This window comes from Triplophysa dalaica, chromosome 17 (assembly GCF_015846415.1).
Source record: "Triplophysa dalaica isolate WHDGS20190420 chromosome 17, ASM1584641v1, whole genome shotgun sequence".
Taxonomy (NCBI): domain Eukaryota; kingdom Metazoa; phylum Chordata; class Actinopteri; order Cypriniformes; family Nemacheilidae; genus Triplophysa; species Triplophysa dalaica.
The window spans coordinates 12,012,737-12,036,492 of NC_079558.1; the positions used below are offsets into that span (position 1 = coordinate 12,012,737).

The 23,756-nt window shown below is 40.5% G+C and overlaps 1 protein-coding gene across 3 annotated transcripts in view; it reads right to left on the minus strand.

The window, feature by feature from the left end:
* Nucleotides 1-23,756, minus strand: part of LOC130439370 (myosin-16) — a 57,154-nt gene that overhangs the window by 25,082 nt on the left and 8,316 nt on the right. For 2 of the 3 annotated variants that reach the window (XR_008909446.1, XM_056771972.1), the window contains exons 2-5: nucleotides 11,091-11,318; nucleotides 7,482-7,568; nucleotides 7,241-7,386; nucleotides 5,589-5,679 (exon numbers count right to left, since the gene is read on the minus strand). Coding sequence is in view for 2 of the 3 variants with exons in the window: in XM_056771972.1 (XP_056627950.1) it covers nucleotides 5,589-5,679; nucleotides 7,241-7,386; nucleotides 7,482-7,568; nucleotides 11,091-11,318 (552 nt within the window). In the remaining variant the exon portion in view is untranslated. Of the gene's footprint in view, nucleotides 1-2,029; nucleotides 2,071-5,588; nucleotides 5,680-7,240; nucleotides 7,387-7,481; nucleotides 7,569-11,090; nucleotides 11,319-23,756 lie in introns of those variants that run through there. The other variant, XM_056771973.1, reaches the window with a different exon arrangement.

Genomic DNA, 23,756 nt, shown 5'->3' on the forward strand with positions numbered 1-23,756 from the left:
CCAGGGGAAGGTTGCTGGAGGATAGGGACGATCCGCTGCTCCCCGTCGTAGATCCGGCAATTTGTCTTAACACTTTTAGTTTAAGTTCTTTAGTCATGAGCGATGGCTCAGAAGAAAAAAATGTAAATGAATGCTGCACGGCGACTTCCTTTTATACCGGATATCCATGGGCGGAGACCGGCATGCAAATTTCATTCGCTAAATTTCATTGGCCTCTTCTATAGTAGTCAGAGTTGATAGGTTCTCAAGGGCGAACCCCATCTGTCGTCTTGACACAACGTCCAAGACCCGACAGAAAGGGAACCTACAGTTCTCGTACTATGTCATTACTCAAACATACTAAAATAATAATGATTTGCATAACTGTACAGAGTTTTGTTGATTTCCCCAAATAAAGGATTAAGTGTCCCTTTTTCCGAAACAATGTGATACGTTTTGGTTTTGACTGTTTTGGTAGTGACAATTTTGTAATACTTGTGAGCCTTCCTTTAAGATGCTAATCATCACATGGTTTGCAAGCACAGTTCTGCTCAGATGTACATAAAAACGAAATTCTATGGAATTACTGCAAAAAAGTTTGGTGGTGACGTTCCTTAAAGTTACAAACATTTTAAGATTTTTAAACTCACTTCAAGACCAATTTACTCACCATATAGCTATTAGAGAAAGGGACATAGTAATAATTTTTTATCAAAAATAAAGGGGTGTGGTTAAAATCAGTCTCAGCCAAAGGACTAAAAGTTTCGGTAGTGACATGAAAATCCAGGACACACTTTTAAATTAAGTTTAATAATAAAATATAATATATTTTTGAACTAACATTTTTAAAAACACCAAAAACATATTTTAAAAACAAAAATAGAAAAAAAGATAAATATTCTTTAACATAATTTTCATAAGTTGACATTTAGGGGTTTGGGTTCGGGACACCTTTCTTCCAATTGAAAGTACACAATAAATTATGATTTTATATATATTAAACTTATTGATATTATAAATATTATTGTGGGTTTAGAAGGATGATAGAAGGATCTTAGTAAGCAACTAAGATTTGAATACTTGAATGCTTTAAAAAAAATGTGGGACAGAAGAGAATGGCCAATATAACACCAAGACCTAGTCTTTTACTAAAATTCATGTGCATTTCAATGTTTTTTTATGAATATACACATGGCTAGAAATTTCTAGAAATAGCAAAAAATGTCCTGGATGCAATGCATCTAAATAATAATTTTATCAATATAGAATATAAACTTATTTATTTCAACTTGTTTGAAATATTTGAATTACAGATTGTTTCCTCTGCTGTATTACTTTAATCTTTATGATGAAAAGAAAAAAAAACATGTTTTTTATCCACAGTAAATCTGTCCAAATCTAAGAGACGGTTTCCAATCAGGGTGACGGCTTAATCATACAGTATGTAACCACAGAGGAAGACGAAACAGCCAACCAGATGGGACACGCTGGAAATGTGAAAATATCACAAAGCAAACATTTTGGGTCAAATCCCTAAACTTGACTTCTCTGTGTACACAAATAAAACAAGCAACTCTTTTTACTGTCCAATTTTTAGACATTTCAAGAAAACTATATATAATAAGACAAAATATTATGCTGACACTGAGGAAAACAATTTAGATCATTTAGTGTCTGATGACAGCCATATTTGACTGCAAGTGGTGATACATTTGTCAATGTCTTGTGCCATACTTTACAGTATCTTCTCATCTTATTGTTGTCTGCTGCAGAAAGTTTGTCTGGGCGGTAGCTGGAGGACATGCCATAACTCACATACTGATCTATGGCAAAACTAATTCAGAACTTTATACACAAACCTGCACTCAGCAATAAACAAAAAGCCGGGAACCTATGTGTTCATTTAAAATTTAAAGTCACTTCAAATTTACATTCAATATTTTACGCAAGCAAGAACAAGTTGAAATTTGAGCGCAGATGCACAACATCGGACAAAAACATGCAAGATCACAAACTATGTCAAACAGTAAAGAACGATGCAGGAACTCACATGCCAATGCAAGACTTCAGCTGAGAGCGCAGCCATGACCAAGCAGCACACAGACCAAATCAGACTGACACACACAATCTCACCTCAGCGGGCTGCACAGAAATCCACACCCCCTTTACACTTACTGAGCAAAGCTTTTCAAACACAAACCTTAGAATTAATAGCAAGGAGCTCTCATAAATTCTTATTAAATACTACCCGCTACTCAAATACACTGACTAAGCAATGCATTTTTTCATTTATCTTCGTATTGTTCAAACCCAGAAAAAAATGTTTTTGGTTGTTTTTCTACTATATGCAGTCAAAGTGAATGGGGACTGGGATCCAAAACTCTTGTCTTCTTTATTAAAGGGATAGTTCATTCAAAAATGAAAATTCTTTTAAACAATTACTGTACGTCATTCCAAACCTGGCAGATCACAAAAGAAGACAACAACATAGTTCATAAGATTGATTGCAGACCGTTTTCAAAATTACTCTTACATATAATCATGGGTAAAAATGCATTATTCTACTACAGTTACTAGCAGTTCAATTGTTTCCATCTCTTGATTTGAATAATTACACATACTTACACTATAATTTGTTCACCTACAGCCGTCACCATCAAGCAGCAATATAAATTGAAAGCATGTGTAAGACTTCCCGGTGTGTCCAAAATATATTCAACAGCAGGCAGCGAACCTCTCCATGCTCATGGAGCAACATTCGAACCATCAAATTACCAATACATCTGGCAGAGGGACAATTCAGACCTGAGTCAGCATCAACCATTGCTCATTCACACAACCCCATCAATCTTTTTTCACACTGACCTCAATATAATGCCCTCTACACACTCGATCCTTGCTGCCTTTGAATTTAAGATTCTGACATATGGTGCACAGAGAATTAACTTTCATAACATGTTTACCACCATAATACTGGATGATCCATTAAAGGGATAGTTCATACAAAAATAAAACATTCTGTCATCATTTATTCACCCTCATGTCGTTCAAACCTGTATATGATTCTTTCTTCAGTGAAACACAAAAGAAGATATTTTGACTTTGTGGTTTTTTTTGTCCGTATTATGGAAGTCAATAGGGTCCAGTCTTCATTTGTGTTCTACAGACCCATTAACATAATCCTGTGGTGTGGCTCTTCAGCAAGCATGTCAAATTTGTCTTCCTCTCCACCTGGATTGTAATTAATGGGCAGATAGTCCCATAAAGCAAGATTTGTGATGCAGTGAATGCCCCGGCTGAAAGTGAAAACATGTCCACCCTCAGAAACTCAGAGATCATCAAAGGACGTCTCTGTTCTCTAAACAAGCTTGAAGATCATCTGAGAACCCACTGTGTCAGAGGGGTGTTACACACGGTCAGCACAAAAAACTCTCCCTCTCTATCTCTTGTCCATCTCATGTTGTGTTTAATTTGTGTGGAAGGCTCAGGAAATGGTCATGGAGTCAATTATTGTGAACCTGAGAAGAATTCAATGTGTTTTTTATTACTTTCTTAAATGGCAATGCATTAATAGGAGTTTGTAAATGAACATACTAGGGTTGCCTATTTTCCATGTTAATTAGATTAATTAAAGGTGCCATGTGTGATATTAAAGAGGATCTATAGACATAAATGCAATATAATATACATATGTCTTTAGAGGTGCATAAAGACTTTACATAATGAAGCGTTATGTTTTATAACCTTAGACTGAGCTTTTCTAGATGTACCGTGGGTTCCCTTGCATGGAATTCGCCATGTTTCGTAAATACGATATCTCCTTCGGCAATAAGCGAAAACATGATCTTAGTTCTGTGTCAGCCACTGTAGTGCTTTGAACGGGAGGGGACAGAGTTTGAGTCAGCTGTTGGTTGCAATTCACAACCTTACCATAAGATGCCGCTAAATTTCACATACTGGACCTTTAAGTATAGTAAAGAAATAACACATTAAAATGTTTTAAATTATTAATGCATTTAATGTAGTCCCCCCATTTTGCCCCAAATATAACAAGTGCAAATGTAATGTTAATTTTATACAATATTCCAATAAATAAGTTATTAATGTGTTATTTTACACACAATATTGTCTCTTTTTGGTCCCTTCTGTTAACTAAATTATAAAAACTAAGCAAAACGATTTGTCTCTGAGCAGCATACAGTGATGTTTCTTTTCTGAATCTGGTTTTTAAGGGGTGTTGCAACAGTGTTTCATGCATTCTGACTTCTTTACAATATTAAAAGTGCGGCTTCTAATGCTTAACATTGTGTCAAAAATGAGTTTGACATATAATATAGTATTTCTGTGCTCGAAACAGCCCTCTAGGGTTCGAATAGGTTTGAAAAAGATTAACGGCAGGATTTGGAGATCGTTTGAAACTGATCGATGGAGCTTAAAGATACGGACATGAACTGCACGCGGTAAGTAAAACTGAGTCAAATGTCTGTGTTTTGGCAATCGGCGCATACGTGCATTATGTAAACAACACAAACTTATACTGAATAAAACAGTTCCCTTTCTGTCGGTCTCTCTTTGACCTGAGAACCTATCATTTTCTGACTAGTTTTGAAAAGACCAATGAAATTGACTAATTAAATTTGCATGCATGGCTCCGCCCCAGATATCCGGGTATAAAAGGGAGACGGCGTGCTGCATTCTTTCAACTTTTATTCTTCGGAGCCTTCGCACTTACTCAGACTTACTCAGATGTCACTCGTAACCGAGACGGGATAATGCGATAATTGATTATGTGCTCGTGCTTTAGTTCCATCCCCCCCCCCGCATGTCTTCAGGGGCTCGCCTGTTTTCGGAAATAATCGTACAGCTGAATCAGTCTTTTATAAATTTGATCAAACTAAATACTCTTCGAAGTAATGAAGTATGCAATACTACTCTAGGTACACAAGATTAATATGAGATTGGCAGAAACTGTGTGTGTGTTACCTCCAGTCTTTGCTACATTGGCGGACCATCTCTCTTATTGTTTATGACATGGACTAAAATGCAATAAATAATATCATCTAACAACGTGGCTGACGTTGTGACAGCGATTATTATGCTAGTGTCCCTTTGCCAATGTACAGCTTTATTAAAAGGGAAACAGACGATCATGTTCTTTTCATGTCATGAAACTGTAATAAAAGAGAAAACACGCAGCTGGTCATGGCCCTCCGGGCAGCTCTCTGGAGAGACTATCACACCTACCTGTCATGTATCTGAAGAGGCAGAGGTTAAACTAACATTGCTTTTAAACAGCTTTAACATACCTCCAACATAATCTCTCCTCTTTCTTCACAAATACATCATTCAGCTGTCACTATCTGCTCTAGCAGAGAATCCATTGCAAAACGTGACAGAACAAGGGTCATAAAATAAATCAGTCTGGAGTTACAACCATAACCTATTTTTTTCTCTCTAGAGAGATGCTTATCGGTTTCTTGTACTCCTGAGGTATGTTTTTGTCATCTCTGAGCTGGGTGAACTCCAGGCTCACAAATCAGAGCCGTGGACCCCCACAGCGCTGAAAGACAGGAATGCTGGCGCTCCCCTGCTCTACCAAGAGGCCTCACCTGGAGTTCTTTATTTTTCCTCTCCAGCCCTGCGTTTAGCATTTCCTCAGCTTCCAGCTTGCTGCTGGTGGTGCTTATCTCCACATCTTTCCTGGCAGAAGACAGACAGAGACGGAGAGTGTGAAAAAAAAGAGCGACAGGGCTGATTTCGCAGGTGTGGTTGGTCTGATATGCGTCTCAGCTTATTAAAAGTGCCAGTCAACGTCGTTATGAGAACTCAATGATCGCATTGCTGGATTTTATGATTTTGTGTAAGCTCTCTGTCATTACTCACATGTTAGAATATGAAGGAGGGAAGAGGGGATATTTATGACAATTTCCTGCTTTTCCTTCTTATAGGGGCCTCCAAGAAACAGCTGGTTTTGTTTTTTGCTTTTTACTGAGAAAGAACCACAATGCTCTGCATACTAACAAGCCTGAACAGTTTTAGGACCCCGAAGGGTTTTAATTCATCAAAGCTAAGATAACGATGCTCTAAGCAGATATCATTTTATAGCCTTCAAAAGGCATCTAAACATCTGTTTTGCTGCTGGACTGCGACATCACGTTCGTATCTCTGTGTATATAAGCATATTCTAAACGGTGGCTGGAAACATCAGCTGCTTGACTGCAAATTGCCTTTGAGGCATTAAATGCTTGACTTCCTAGACTCAGGTTGTCATGTATTGAGAAGATCATTCGTTTGAATGGGCTTCTACAAATCTTTTCTTTATATGAGCTTACTTGAATGATGTTCACATATCAAACTATTGGATGCATATGTAAGACTTATTTTATAAATAGATTATCTACAGTATTAATCGCATCTTTGTTTACATTATATATATCTGTGTACTGTGCATATTCATTTTGTATTTATAAAAACATACACATATATGCATATATTAAAAAAAGTTTAATATATATTTAAAATTATTGGCCAATTTAAATAAATGTAAAGATTTCCTGATTTTATTTATTAAAACTTATTTTATAAATACAAGTTCATCTTCAGTATTAATCGCATCCAGAATAAACGTTTGTGTACATAATATATGCCTGTGTACTGTGCATATTCATTTTGAATAAAAACATACACATACTGTATATGCATATATTTAAATAAAATGTTTATATATAATTTTAATTATTGGTAAATATAAATAAATGTAAATATTTCCTGAATATGTATACATGTGTTCATGAATACAAAATGTATATGCACAGTACACAGACATATGTTATGTAAACACAAACATTTATACTGGATGCGATTAAGTTTGACAGACCTGCCCTTCTGCTATTAGTGAAGAGGGAAAAGTCACCCAAAAATAAAAAAATCTGTGATCAGATTTTACCCTCATGTCATTGAAAACCTGTTCGACAATTTTTTAGGAAGAACACAAAAGAAGACTCAGTGGTTTTGTGACAATACTACGGAGGTCAATGGGGGCCAAAGATGTTTGGTTACAAACGTTCTTCAAAATATCTTCCTTTGTGTTCTGCAGAAGAATGAAAATCATATTCAGGTTTCGAATGACATGAGGGTTAGTAAATTATAAAATAGTTTTACTTAGATTTTTCCCTTTAATAATGTATTCAATAATATTGATATTGGCAGTAATATTCAACTATTTAGTTGTACAGTATATAATATAAGTATAGGAACTCACTTCTTGATGATCTCCTCCAGGCTGGCTCTCATACGGCCCATTTCAGTCAGATTGTCCATTGTATTCCTACTGTCACCTTCCAACTTCCTTCTGCTCTTCTCCAAATCCGTCCTCTGCTTCCTCGCCTGCTCCAGTAGATACTCCAACTAGGACAACATAAGGTCTTGTTTTATTATTATACCTTTTCTATTCCCAATGCTGCATGCATTGCCTTTTGGCTGTGACAATATGCCGTACTCACATCTTCTGCCTGCAGCTCCAGCTTGGCTTTCTCTTTGGTCAGGAGGTTCACCTTCTCTTCCTCACTCTGCAAGTCCTCGATGGCTTGCTGCAAAAATAAAACAGAGACTTCTGAGGCTGTCGAGCAGATGTGAAAATAAATCTTGATCCAATATTCGCTCGCATCTGACCGGCTGCCATCTTTGATCCCGAACTGGGATACTTTTATTCACTCGATCATAGAAGATGTCAGAGGAAGTCTGCAGCATGATGGCTTAATCATATCTGACCCTGAAATGCACATTTATGCTTGTCTACGAAAAAGTAAACTCAAGTAGAAAGTAAAACACACTAAGCAGACTCTCTACAAGAGTTTTATATCTTGACCATCTGACCATGTGGTGATGACTTTTCTGTTACCCTTAAAGGACACAGGAGGTAAATCACAGAGCAGCTTCTGTTCAACATCTGGTTTTAGTTATTTGACACTGCTCAAAAAGGATTTATAGAGCAAAAAAGAAATCATAATAAAAAAAAAGAAAACTTGACTTTAAACAAGCTCTCCGTACAAGGTACAACAATGACCCGGACATACAGGGGTCCCTGCATCTTTTTAATGACAGATGTACATTTCTGCATATGGCTGACAATTTTATCAAAAGCAATTTACAGCGGATTCACAATAAACATTCTAAAGTGCATTTCTTGAGAAACAAACTCATAATCATAATCTTGATGTTACTATCACTAAATATTTTGATACATTAACTTACAACAAATTAAATGGATAGTCCACCAAAAAATTTTAAGATCTGTCAAGCATTACTCATCCTCAAGTTGTTCCAAACCTACATCCATTTTTTTTTAGTTGTACACAAAGAAAGATATTTGGAAAAACGTTAGCAACTGGGACTTTTGGGGCCACTGACTACAATGACTACAGTTGTATAATTATTTCTTGTTTTTATGGTTCTGTTAAACACGAAAGAAGTCACACATGAAGAATAAAGGAAAACTAACAGTTCTGGGGTACCTTTGACTAACATTTTTTGACTACCCCAGAAATATGATTTGCATACTTCTTACTTTCTTAACACCTTCCTTTGTGTTCAACGGAACAAAGACATTTATACAGGTTTGGAATACTTGAGATTGAGTAATTCCTGACAAAATTTTAATTTTTTAAATTCTACTTAAAATTCAAGTAACCATGACTAAAATTGTGTGTTTTTGTTAAATAAGATAAAAGTCTTAAACTACAAAATCTATACCCTAACTTAAAGTGCATTGAATAGTTAAACTTTCAATGAGGAGGAACCATAAGCCCTAATCACATTTCTACAAATAAATACAAATATTATTAGTTACATCTGGTAACAACAACAAAAAAGGGACACACTCAAACGTTGGGTTACATTTACCTAAAATGTCCTTACTTTACTCAATCGTCGGTTACAAAGAACCCAGCAATTTTTGAGTGTTTATCCATTTTCAACATCAAACTACATAAGCATACAAGTTGATATATTGATGTAAATATAAATATATAAGTAAATTTATTAATGTGCAAATCTACAGTATGTAGTCACCAATTCTTTTTCTTTGACATTTTCCAGATTAACAGATTCCTAACAAACTACTTTTGAATATTTCTATCAATTGAGCATAAACAGCTGTCCTTTCAGCCAGGTCAAAAATACATGAATAATTCATCATTTGATGACAAGCTGTTTTGCAAAAACAGGCAAAAATCATTTCAATTCCTGGAGAGGTGAAAGATCCAGTATTAGAGCCATACACTGTGTTCACTTACGCACCACTTTGATCAGTAATTAAGATTATAGAACAGCTGTAATTCATTATGAAACAGTTTTTGAATAAATATTTTTCCCATTTTCCATTTAAATAATAATCGCAGCAAATGCAAAATCACGCCCCGTGCCGATTGCATTATTTACCTTGACTCACGACTGAACCTTAAAACCAAAGCATCCTTAAAAAACACAAGTCAAAACTGTCCAACATCTGTCTATGTACAGTATCACCAACGGGACAACACAGCTACCGTTCAGTGTGTTAAATTCTGGTACATAAACACATGCATGCAGGGTATGCAAGTCCATCTCACGTGCTGTAAATTCACCTGGCTCAACTCCGCCAGGTGTCCTTTTTCCTTCTGAAGTTTCTGAACCAGCTCGTTTTTCTGGGCGAGTTCCTCAGAAAGCTTCTTCACGGCGGAGTTCAATGACTGGAGCGAAATGTTATTACATTTACATAAAGAATTTACAAAAATGAAAGGTTGTTTGTAAACAGGTTATACTGATTATACTGTATATGGCGGATGTGACTTGGTTCAACTATGACATGAACGACTAATGGTGAACATGTGTGTTGAGCTAGTGTACGGACCTGCTTTGGGAAGCAGATGTAAGCCAGAAGTGCTTAGGGGGGCTGGAGAAGTTTCTCAGATACTTGTATTGTAATACAACAGCTGTCATTTCATTCCCCTATGAATCCAAATCCAATCTAATATATTACATTTAGATAGATCACATCACAGTGCTGTCTGAGCAGTATTACCGTGTACAAGGTATTACTGTGTACCTTGTATTTATTGCAAATTGCTGAGAGATGAGACAAAATCGTATCACAAGCTGTAATTGAAAGGCAGCACAGTTTCAATTAAAAGTCACTTTTTAGTCTGTTTTATGAAGTGCAGTTAAGGTGATCATTATTATCATCATTCCACAAAGTCTGGGAATTTGTTATTTGCACATTCCTTAAATAATTGTGTTTTAAATCTAGACATAATTTAAAAAAATAGAAACGTATTTTACACTCAACACCTGCACTTCGTATCTGAAGTCGCAAATTATAGTCACAGGCATTTTAACTATGGCAACAAACGGGTTACAAATCATTTTCGCTTCTCAAGTGTGAATGTTCAAACAAGCCGTACAGGTCTGGTCTTGTAGGAAACCTGCCATCAGGAAACTAATTTAGCATAGATACAATATCTTAGATACAATATCAAAAACACTTCCAGATGTTGTCAGAACAAACCTTCCCATATTTCAAGTTATGCAACAATATCATGTAAAAAATGCAATGACTAAAGGGATAGTTCACCCAAAATAAATTCTGTCCTCAATTCTTCATCCTTATGTCATTAAAAACATGGATGACTTTCTTCTGCAGAATTCAAAAGAAGATATTTTGAGAAATGTCAGTTTTGTGTCCATACAATCGAAGTCAATGGGGTCACTGTTGTCTGGTAACCAACATTTTTAAAAAATTAAATCATTCTTTTTGTGTTTCGCAGAACAAATAGTCATACAGGTTTAGAATGACATGAGGGTGAATAAATGATGAAAGAATCATTTAAATACTTAAAATACATTAAGCTTCTAAATAAATGACAATTTCATACAAAAACTTTTTTCTATCAACATACAATATTTTTGGGCATTTCGCCAAAAAAAGAGTATGTCCCTAATTATGAAGCATGAATGATTCCAATATGCATGCAAATGACATTCAGTTGATTAAAAATGATTACATCCCACAACAATAATCAACAATAATGTAACACTTATCCAGATGTATGTCTATGTGTGTGTGAACCTTCTACCTGCTTGTCCTTCTCCACTGAAGTCAGCGTGTTCTCCAGCTCCTCCAGGTCTCGGCGCAGACTGCAGCACTCAGCTTCTAGTCTCTGACGTTGGGAGGCGAGCTGAGCGGCGGCCCGCTCCTCCTCCTCCAGACGTTCCTCCAGCCCTGCCACCTGGGCCTCCAGCTCCCTCCTCGATTGGACCATCTGTACACAGCGCTTCTCAGCCTGCTGCACACTTTCCTGCTCCTGGTCAGAGGAGGGAGGATCAGGAGAGAAGGCAGAGAGAGAAAGGTGATTTGACTGCATGGAAAACCCAGGGGAAGATCTTCAAAGGGTAAAGAAAAGAGAACAAAGTATCCAGCAGCACAATTGTCACAACTGTGCCGTTCATTTAAAAAGCTGAGAAGGATAGAGTAAACTGCCCTTGATGAGCCAGTTCTGTGATGAAGCGGATCATTTACCAAACTAGTCCTAATAGGACAAACACAACTGAGCTCTTTCTGTTAGTCACTGCCTTATGATCTCTCCTCAGCAACTTTTCATTCATAACTTTAATTTAGATGTTTGCCATCATCACCAAAGTATCTGTACCAAGCTAAAAACACCCAAATATGGGGTCCTTGCGAATTTGGCACGAGATCCATTTCAATATATGTGCTTAAATGGTTCTGCATTCTATCACCCTGACAAGCGGTTTCACTCATTCATTTTTAGACTTATAAGTAAAGAAGCCTTTTTAAACACTCACTATTAAAACAATGACTTATAAAGACGTCAATGGTAGGCTTATACAATGTTAAAGGCCAAGATATAACAACGCCAGGTCAGGACTACTTTCCCCAAAAATGGAAGAGTGTTGTTGGTTCATTGGTTTGACTTCCAGGGAACACACAAATGGAGGTCCTTGGGTACTGATGAGAAAAATGTGTCGCTTTGGAAAAAAGTGTCAGCCAAATGTTCAAAAATAAGATGAGGCACGTATTTAAACTTATTCAAAAATAAAGTCAAGGTAAAGTCTGGTTAAGTAGGCATTATGTTTTATTGCTATGACTAGACAAAAAATGTTATCACTAAGACATTGCTCTGCTTAGCTCAGCTGAGTTCTCAGTTGTGTTTAATTAGTGTTGACTCAGATGGCTGTGACAAAATAAAAATAAAAAGCAAGAGATATGAGAAGTATAAAACACTTGTCAGGTATGGAGCTATGAAATGAATGTAGGTAATGTAGCTCAAATTATCTACTTTTTGATCTCATTCATTTCATAGTTTTAGTCAATTTAAAGGGATACCTTTTTCATTTGGTTAAAAAAAAATATATATATTTGGAAGAATGTTAGCAACTGATAGTTCTGGGTAAAGTTTGACTACCTTTTTTTACTGTGGTAGTCAATGATGCTCGAGCAATGTCAGTTGCTAACATTCTTCCAAATATCTTTCTTAGTGTTCAATCAAAATGTAAACAGGTTTGAAACAACTAGATTGTGAGTAATTCATGATAGAGTTTTAATTTCTGGGTGAACTATCCGTCTAAAGATATCAAAGTGTTCACAGAATGTTCTTAAACTTATGCAAGATAATAAGAAAACAGTCAATCACAAAAAATTACTTTAGCCAAGTTGTCACAGGTAGGCTCATATATTGATTAAATCACATATTGATTTAATCATATTGCCTTCTGATGACACTTGACACATCTGAACTCAGTTAATGACACTATTGACATTGCTTCTTAATACTCTAGTGTAGACATATGTGAGATGTCTGGCTCTTTTTCTTCAGAAAATGGAAGGATCTGCTAAAGAAGAATTACAGTTGGAAAAAAAATAAGTTCAATTAATTTTAAAGAAGGTGAACATATGTTAGTGTTCATGATCATGTCCATGGTAACAAATCCAGGACTTTGCACTATACTAATCCAACTGATCTAGAACAACACAACAAAACATAGATTTTGAAAAGATGTCTAGATGCAATCTACCTGATGGAGTGGGAGGGATGTTGTAAAGCTATCCCAATCTAAGTCGTCATGTTCAGGTTCAGCCTGTCGTTCATAAACTCTCACTGTGTCATCAGAAGGTGAGAGCCTGAGAGATTCAACCTGACAAAAACTATCCATCTCTAAGCACCAGCTGTGAAACAATTTTTTACTAGCGCAGCGAAAGACCTGTGAACCTGATGGCCAATTTCTAGTCTCCTCCCTCGTTCTCAAGCGCTCTTTCTCTCTACTTTTACTCCACTCAGCAAACAGCCAGCCACCTCCTGTATTTAGACTCCGGTTTTTTAACTCATGTACTTGCTGACAGAAGGTGCTCTTGTATGGACTGTGTGCAAAAATGAGTGCCTGATGTCCAAAGTGTAGAGTAACAGATTCCTTTTGTTTTACTTTTGCTGTCAGTAACAAAAATGCTCATGCTATTCATCAAAATCTGTACTGTACAAGAAATGAATTAGCCTCTTGCATTTATTTATAAAACAAAGAATTCCTGCCCACAGTCTGGAAAATGTCAAAAGAACAAAGCTATTATTGTTATCAATATAAAAATCTGTTTGCTACTCATTTTTAACATTATGTACGAGAAAAAACCCTGGTAAGCCATTAACCATTTACATCTTCAACAGGTGAACCAAGATTTACTGGCAGACACAGATTATATCTGAAAAGGTGTGGCTTAATCAGCCATGTATAGGGTTAACATGGTATATGTACTCAGTGGTGTACTCAACGTGATACGCAGGTATACGCCGTATACCCACTAGGAAAGTCAAAGGATTTCCGTATATCCACTCGTGTGGTGGATCAATTAATACGGCAGAAGAGGGGCGATTGTGTGTGTGTGTGTGTGTGTGTGGTACACAGATTAAAAATTGTATATCTCCTTATTTCAGATGATGAGAGGAATGAGAACCCCTGGCCAGCCTTGTGAACTGAAAGTTAGGCTAGGGAATTTAAAAACAGGCATCCTTGGTTAGAGTGGAGGGACAGTAAGTTAGGTAGATATCAGCTGCTCAGCACACACGAAAATGTTCGGCCGAAAATGGCATTATTGGTTTCGGGCCGAAATAAAAAAAAGTGGGGAAAATGTAAACCGAAAATTGATGTCACCCGCCCCTCCCAACCGTGCGCAAGCGCTTAGGTTTCATTCACGGTCAAGCTGTTATCACGCGTCTGCCTATCAAAGATTGTCATGTCAGCGCAGGACCGGCGATCTCCTGCCCCCCTTGCAGTGATCTGACGATGATTTGACTGAGTGTTCGTACTGTGTTATCAACATTCCAATTTATTATAAACAATAAAAGACAGTCAGCTGATAAAACCTGTGCTCCAGGTAACATATTCATATAGTATCATCATTATTAAAAGTATAATTCACCCAAAAATGAAAATTGTTATAATTTCCTCACCCTCAAGTTGTCCCAAAACTGTATGAGTTTCTTTCTTCTGTTTAACACAAAAGAAGATATTTTGAAAAATGTTGGTAATCAGACAGTTGGCAGCACCCATTGACTTCCACAGTAGGAAAAAATATAGACTATGAAAGTCTTTAATTATGCTCTCAATTACATGTAGATGCATACTTTATGCATTAGTGAGTGTGGTGGTGCCATGGGGTGTCGCTCTGGGATGGGTGCGTATGAGGCTGGGAGGGGAAAAAAGCACAGTATACTCACTACAAAAAGCTATACTACACCACTGTATGTACTCCGTTAGAGAGATTTCAGTTTATATAATGCATATTTTTATACCAAACAAGCGATTTATGGCCTAAAACCTACTCTATGCATTGGCTGAGATTCAACTACTTGTAGATTATGACAAAACAATGTTGCTCATTTTACTCTTGTCATCACAACAGTGGAGTAGACTCTTCATGAAACTGAAGGGTAATGATCCCACACAGACAATGCTGTGGGATAGACACTAACCGCATAACAGTAGTGACCTTTAAGACCTTCACTTGAAAGAGCACAGGCCTTTGCTTGTCCTCAGAAAAAGAGCACCACCCTCTGCCATAGCTCTCAGGGATGGATATTAGTGGGAACATAGAACAAAAGTGTCCCTGTATGAGTTTTTTAAAGAATAACCGGGTATAATTATACAATTTCACAATGTAAGCCTGCAAAATGTTTTATGAATATGAGCATGATTGCAAATGTGATGCTGATTTTATGAATAAGTTAATATTAGGTGACTTATTGACTAAATATTGGGGATTCCAATTGTTTATTTCGCAAAAAATATAAATAAATTATGTTTATTAATTTCTGCCTTTTCAGAAATAAAATCTGCCTTTTCCAAGACGTTAATCAGATGTTTTTACACAGCAGATTGTCGCAGTCCTGTCTGTCCACCTGTCTGCTCCTCTGGTGTGATTATCGTTCCTCCTCGTCTGCGGGGTTGGATGACGTACTGTTAAAAAGAAGCAGACGGACACTTACATCTTCTCTCCAGAGGCCATCCTGATGCACGTGAGACAGGATGGCCGGTGTAATGCAGAGAAATGCACCCCTGCAAGATTATGCACCCCACCTTCCCACAATTTGTTAGGTATTTTGACATGACACAATGGTTGGGGTGAGGATTAGAATTTGCCAATCAGATAGGGGGTGCATAATCTGATAATCTGGCAGGGGTGGATTTCTCAGCACGACACCGGCCTCTGGAGAGTTACGTTGAGGTGTGTGTGCGGGTGAGTTGAAGCGACCCCATCCTGAACCGTCTGTTTTTAAATGGTCTGGACGAAAATCTTTTCGTCCTCATCATGCTCCCCGGCGTGGAGGAGTATCCGCTGAAGGACTTTATAAATCGAGTCCACTGGATGGTTGGCTCTGAATTCTGCGTCGGGGAAGCTGATGGGGCCTGGTGTGATCTCCAGCATCCTCACTGCGGCCAGGACGACCGCCTCCTTCTCTACGGCTGTCTCCAGCGCCCCCGCTATGCCAAACCCCTGCGCCACAGTGGACACCAGCCACAGCTCTCCTGTCTCCATCGTCAAGGCAACGCCGGTCAACAGCCCCAGTTCTCCAGGCTCCAACATCACGGCAAGGGCTTCCTGTCCTGTGTCCCTCACACTAGCCTCCAGAAAATTAAGTACTCTTAATAAGAGTAAACTATATTAAAATAAACTTGTAATCAGACCACACTTACTTTTTATTTATTACATGATAATATATTCTTCACAGAAGTTCTTTACAGCAGTGGTTCTCAGAGATCCATTTTCCTGCCGAATTTAGCCCCAACTCCGATATAAAACTGTCACGACCAAAACAGAATTCCCTGTTTTATGTGGGGAGAGAAGTTTTTGGCCTTCCATACTCTCTCCCCGAGTCTCGTCTGTCCCAGTCCGGTGCCCAGTCCGGTGTCCTATCCGATGTGTCAGTCGGCCTTCCAGTCGGTGACTCAGTCGGCCTTCCAGTCGGTGACTCAGTCGGCCTTCCAGTCGGTGACTCAGTCGGCCTTCCAGTCGGTGACTCAGCCGGCAGCCCAGCCGGTGACTTACCCGGCAGCATACCCGGGTCCTAGCCGTGATCAGCCGGCAGTCCAGCCGGTGACTCAGCCGGCAGCATACCCGGGCCCTAGCCGTGTTCAGCCGGCAGCATACCCGGGTCCTAGCCATGACCAGCCGGCAGCCCAGCCGGTGACTTAGCCGGCAGCATACACGGGTCCTAGCTGTGTCCAGCCGCCAGCCAAGACTGTCCCTACAAAGTCCTCTGGGACTAAGACTGTGCCCCCCAGGACTTCTCCTGTTAAGACCCCTGGGGCTTCGCGCTCTCGAGCGCTACCCCGGGCCAAGTCTGTCCCCCCCCATCCCAACCCTACTGGACATTCCCCTGTGAACTTTGTTGTTCCCCCTCCCCCCTTCCTCCCCTCCCATGTTTGTTATTTTTATTGAGTCACCCCAATCCCCTGTTTGTTCTTGTCTGTCTGCCCCTGATTCTGTTCTCTATGTTTTGTTTGGTCTTGTCATTGTCCCAGTCTGTCTTGTCCTGTGAGTCTCCTTGAGGAGCGTCAGGATGGTGCTCCTTAAGGCGGGGGTTCTGTCACGGTTCTGCCTATCATGTTTGGCTAATTCTTGGTCTTGAGGCAGAACCAAAACAGAATTCCCTGTTTTATGTGGGGAGAGAAGTTTTTGGCCTTTTGGCCTTCCATACTCTCTCCCCGAGTCTCGTCTGTTCCCGCCCTTTCTGTCTCGTTACCTTTCCCTTAGTGTTTCATCTGTGTCACCTGTCCCCTATTCCCCTGTTCCCCTATTTATACCTCTCTTGGTCATTGTCCTATGCTTGTTCGTTGTGTATGTATTTCGTGGTCCTCGCATTGCCTGTACATCCGTGAGTTTCGTGTAGTGCTTCGTGTACTCATGCTCTTGAATTTAACCTTTGACTAACTTGTTTTTCTTGTGACATTGTTTCTTGTTTTTGGTTAATTTTTGCCCCCTCGTGGGAAGTCTTTTGTTTCCTTGTTTTCGTGTTCAATTTTTTCCCCATTATGGGTTTTTGTTTGTTTATTAAAGTTCCTTTGTTGTTCCCCGTATTGCTGCCTGCGTTTGGGTTCTTCCTTGCCAAATCCTGACATAAAACACCCGAACAAGCTAATCAGCGTATTTAGGAATAGATGCGTTCAATTAAATGTTACGCTGCGCAAATCTATCAGCATATGAGATTTATGTACCGTGATAGCAATTCAAGTGCAGATTTCTCGGTTATCATTTAAATCGTTCTCGCGCTACTTTAATGCGATATGCCAAACAATATTCGCCGCCCAACATTAAAGTGAACGCGTCTGTTCCTGAAGTCACTGATTAGCCTCTTCAGGTGTTTTATCAGAGCTGGGGCTAAACTCGACAGGAAAGTGGATCTCGCGGGCCAGATTTCGAGCCCGGTGTGCGCACAGCTGGCGCTCATTCACAATTGCTCACCGGTCTCAAACCACGGTCTCGCCCCGCCTACTCCACTTCATTCTAATTATATGTTTTTGTGATTCTATAAGATTTTTCGGCAGAGAGGCAAGGGGTTTGGAATTGCCCACAGAGATGCAAAATGGAGAGGCACTTAGCATTTGACCGCGCGATGTATAGACTCTAGGTGCGTGACAAGAAATTTAGCTATTTAGATAAAATAAAATTAGACACAAGATTGGGTGTGACGAAAAATAGAATGACGAAATATATGAAAAAAAAAATTCAAAAGTAAAAAAAATCAAGTGTAGCTTTAGTTCTGGTAGGTCGTGTGAGTCAGCCGATCACATCAGGCACAGGTAATCAACGTAACTAATAGTCACACAACACACTAGACCGCGTCCTTTAAGATTCATTACTTTAGTCCTTGTCAGCTGCTTAATTGTGCTGCACTCAAACCCCCCTCCATATCTGCCTGTATCTGTCGTATCATACATTCTAATCCTGTTACGCATAATGAACTGTTCTGGTTCCCCAGCTGTTGGGGCATGTCATCCATGAGACTTGCCATCGATCTGCCTATCGCCTGGGCCGTGGCCTTGGTGGTGCGTAGAGCAAGATCCGTCATGCTCCGCAGCTCTTTGAAGGGCGCAATGTCAGTAATGGACTCGTCCATGCCCAAGAGGAGTTTGGCCTGGTATACCATGAGCACTGCCATGAAATGCAGTGCTGAAGCCGCATGGCCGGCGGACGAGAATGTGCGTCCAGCAAGCCGCTTTCGCTGTCCAACCGATGGCCGAGGGCCGACACAGATGTGTTGCCACAGACTGATCAGACGTGCCATGACTTGCTGAGTTCCTCATGAACCTCCGGGAAGAAAACGATGAAGTCCGCTGACGAGGGACTAGGTGGCGCCCTGGCAGGAACCATTCATCTAGGCGGCTGCGAGCAGGTTCCTCCGGAGAGGACCACTCTAAGCCCAGCTCTTCCACAGCCTTAGTCAGGACCCAAAAAGCTCGGAATCCACGCTAGGCGCGGTTTTGCTGTGCTCTACAGACGGCAGGAGTGCAGGGTCGAAAACAGAGCCTGATAGCTCCTCCCCGTCTGAAGTTGCTAACGATATGCTGTCGTCTTCCTCGAATTCGCCTCCGTCAAATGAGACCACTGCTGGTCCGCCTGGGAGAAACGAACCGGTGAAAGAAGGTGAGGCATGCCGAGGGAACGTGAGCCCGCACTTTCCCGAGCGCTAAGTTCCTCTACCACACTGCTTTGTCCCCGCAGAACCATGTGGGGGGTGAAGCGGGAGGGATCGAGGAGCAGATACGCTTTCTGAAAAAAACTCCTTTTGGAGTTTTGCCTTATGGCGGCAGGGAAATGGAACCAGCGAATTCGCTGAGCAGAGAGGCCCAGTCCGCTGCAGTACTTTTCCGATGGTGAAGCTAACCGTCCGAGTAGCGAGGTAGAAGTCGTCGCTGAAGGAAAAGAGATCTTAGGACTCTACGGCGATGTGTCTGCTTACATAGCCATAAGCCCCTCCCCTTTTGGTGGGCGCCATTGCCATAGGTGTGTGCAGCTTTGCCGTGCAGTATTAACTGCGTCATTGTAAAGCTTCAGTCATCAGAGAAAGAGGAGTTTTCCCATAGCGTCCTGCTAATTTTGAAATCCTCCTTTGTAATTGCCCTCATCTAGCTTCCCCTAACATTTCAAGTATAGTGTAAAATTACTTGAATTAGATTTCGTCTTTGTAGGCATTTTGGACAATGAGGGAGGGGGCAAATCAGAAAGAGGTTAAAGCTTATCATAGACCTCAAGATGTTTCTCAGAATCAAAGGGGGCATGTTTAAAATTACAATAATCCCTGTATATAAACAAACTTTAACTCAACCTTTATAACCTTTGAATACAAAGACCATATAATGTATCCCACATTCCCTAGCTGATGAGGCTTTTATGCTCCCTGCTAGTACTAGGGGTGTAACAATACGTGTTTTCATACCGAACCGTCACAGGTAACATTCTAAATATAGTCATCATTCATATGCATGTTTATTTATATTACATAGCATATATTTTTTAAACTTTATAAAATATAAAATATATGTTTATTTGCAAACAGTTAGGTTTTATGCTTAAGTTAGTGAATGTGACCTGTTTGTCAGGTATGGTGACCCATACACGAAATGTGACCTCTGCTTTTAACCCATCCAGAGAGTAGTGAACACATGCACAGCAATATATTTTATATTTGATAAATTATTTACAAGAAACTCTGCAAAATTTCATTAAAAAATGGGCATTGTATTTTTGTTCACTGGGACTTCAGAGAGTAAAAGTTAAAACATACACTTCTTTCTAAACAGTATTTTCCTGTATTTTTTGTATGCCTATATTTATAAACAGTGCTACAATTTTAGCTGTGGATTACGTCAATTGTAATCACTGTAAATTTGCTGACAAATCTAACGTATGAAATTTGACAATTCTAACATATGATACAGTATGCACTAATAGATGTTACTATATATTTTCATCAAATATTTTTCAATCATGCCATTTTTAAATCATGGTTGTACAGTGTTGCACATGCTACGAAAAAAACGGTCTGTGCTAAGAATAAATTAAATAGTGTAGCACACTTGCTATAGCTTAATCTGCTTTCAATTACTTTAGTAGAGAACATTGATTATTGACCTGTAAGCGATCAGCTTAATGATTATGGACATTTAACAGCCATATAAAAGTGTCATCATTGGAGGGCCTATTACACTTTCCTCTATCTCTCACCCACCCTTGACATTGAATAAGACATACCTCATTCACACATCCAGACTTGAGCCTCAGGAACTTAAATTTAGACAATAATGTTTTTCCACATGCTTAAGTAGGGCAACTAAATGCTTCTGTGATACACATTATCAATTTTCAGAGAGCAAACACAGTATCCCTAACACATTTCTTTAACATTTTTCTTCAGATTGAATATGCTGTGAGTTTATAAATGGGACTAAAACTAAAGGTTCATAAAAAAGAGAAGGAAGAAAGTTAGAGATTAACTGTGGAGAAATATCACAATTCCATGATCTGCACTCAGTTTGCTCAATTGGAAGTAAAGGACGGCATAAAGATTCCCATTCTCTGATAATAAAACAGACAACCAGTACGTTTCTCTGCTCCCTAAATTGGATGTTAAAAATATTGTGAAAGGTTTAGCTTTAAAAAATGTAATAATATTATAAGACCTGATTCTTATCTTTGTAACCTAGTAATCAATAGTTCTAACCTGTATGCTGAGGACAAATGAATTACGGCTGCATAAAATCTTGATCTGGTAATTACAGAACAGAGAGAGAGAGATTTGCTTAAGAACTTGACAGAGAATGATATCAAGGAGGACAGCAGAAAATGATTTGTTTTCCAAGCACGCTGGAAATTGTCATGATCTCGGTCTGGTTGGGGCATTTCTCTGCACATGGGTGTCTTTGTTATTGTTGAGTACGGGGTTAGCTTTCCGCTAACCACGTGATCAGTGTCTGCGTCATTTTCCCCACCCAGTGTTTCCCTAGGATCTCCCTACACGGGTTATTTTCCACTCCACACTCACACACCTGTTTACAATATTCTAATCTAGCTCGCCCCGTAATTATCCTGCACCTGCTAGTCATCTCCCCTCATTACATTCTTCCTATTTATTTCCCTCAGTGTTTCTCGTCTTTGTCTGACCGTACCTTGTGTCTGCTTAGACTGCCCTAAGTGTTGCTGCGGCTCACTTAATGAAGCTATTTTGTATCTTGTCTAGTCTGTCTAGGCACGTTCATTATTCACCAGTTTCTCAGGATTCTCACATAGCAACTCATCTCGATTCTGGAAAAGCAATACCTGTCATTCCTCTTCCGTGTTGGTAATCCTCGGGTGTCACGATCCAGTTATTGTGGAGATATTCCTCTCTGTTCGCGGCTGCCTGCCTTCTCTGGTGAGGGGAACTTCCATTACCAACGACGCCTGGCTTTCCTTATTTCTGCCGTCGCGGACGGAGGCGATCGGATTCGGGAGTTTACAGACATTCTTGACTGTTTCACCTTAATAAAAGATTCAACCCCGCAATTGGGTCATTCCTTGTTTGACCATGACAGAACGGTCAGACCAATCTCTCGACCCAGCGGGACAGGATCATCTGCGAGCTGCGCTACAACAGCAGGGAATTCTGCTGGGACAACAGGCTTCTCGCCTTACAGCAGCAACTCAGGAGATGGATTCCATGCAGGTGCAGATGGCAGCTTTACACCGCCAAGTCGCTGATCTCCTGCATGGCACCGTGCGAGCCGGCGTTAGTCAAAACGCGTCATCACACGCATCCAGGAGTGAACCTGAGCCACACGCCAACACTCCACCGCTTTACGACGGGGATCCTAATTCCTGTCGGGCATTCCTCTCTCAGTGCGCCCTGGTCTTCGCTCTTCAACCGCGCCGGTACGATTCTGAGGAGGTTCGGATCGCTTATATCCTCACCTTACTCACAGGAAAGGCTCGCCAGTGGGGAGTGGCTGTCTGGGAATCTCAGGACCCCTGCTGTCGTTCCTTCATCGAATTCCGTGAAGAGATGACCAGGTTATTCGACAGGTCGGCGCGTGGCGATGAAGCGGCTGCACAACTTTCCCGGATCATCCAGGGAAAGAGCTCCATCACTGACTTTGCTATTAAATTCAAGACCCTGGCGGCGGCATGTGAGTGGAACCCGGGTGCTCTTCGAGCTCGCTTTCTCGATGGGCTCAACCATTCCATAGCCGACGAGATCGCAACCCTGGACCCACCCAGAGACCTAGAGGACCTCATCAGTCTATGCTTAAAGATCGAAGGTCGGATCAACGCACGTCGCCGAAGACGCCTTTCACCACCCGCCTGGCGACGCCGTGATGCCAACCAGGAGACTGATGTAGAAGCCGGACGGGATTCTAGCCGGGATTCCAGCGCTTTACAACGTTCGCCGACGGTTCCAGAGCCCATGCAGATCGGTCGTTTCCATCTTTCGCCCGCCCAGAAACAACAGAGACTGGTGGAGGGGCTCTGTCTCTATTGCGGGAAGACTGGGCACATTGCCACGCACTGCCCAGTAAAAGCCAACGCCCACTCGTAGAACGGAGAGTCCGGGTGGGCGTCATCAAAAGATCCTCTCCTTCCCTCCGCACTCTGCTGCCATATCGCCTCACCTTCGGACACACCACCCACGTAGGAAGGGCGCTTATCGACTCCGGGGCCGAGGGAAACTTCCTAGATTCGACTACCGCTCGAAAGTGGGGTATTCCATCCATTCCTCTCCACCCACCCGTTTCTGCCGTGACACTGACAGGAGGACCACTTTTCACAGTCACCCACACTACACCTCACGTAAGTCTTTTTCTGTCGGGAAATCATTGCGAGAAGATTAAGCTGTACATCCTCGATTCCCCCACAACCCCACTTGTATTAGGGCATCCGTGGTTGTCACAGCATAATCCTCACATTGATTGGGTAAACACTTCTATCTTAGCGTGGAGCCCTGCTTGTCATGTGTCCTGTCTTGGTCCTGCTCCTTCTCCTGTTTCTGTTTGTCCTGTGTCGCAGGTAGATGCCGCCGACCTCACCGGGGTTCCGGAGGAATACCATGATCTCCGCACCGTGTTCTGCAAGTCTCGGGCCATGTCTCTTCCTCCACACCGACCCTACGACTGCGCCATTAGCTTACTCCCAGGCACTTCTCCGCCCAGAGGCCGGTTATTTTCCCTGTCCGCTCCTGAAAGAGAGGCCATGGAGAAAT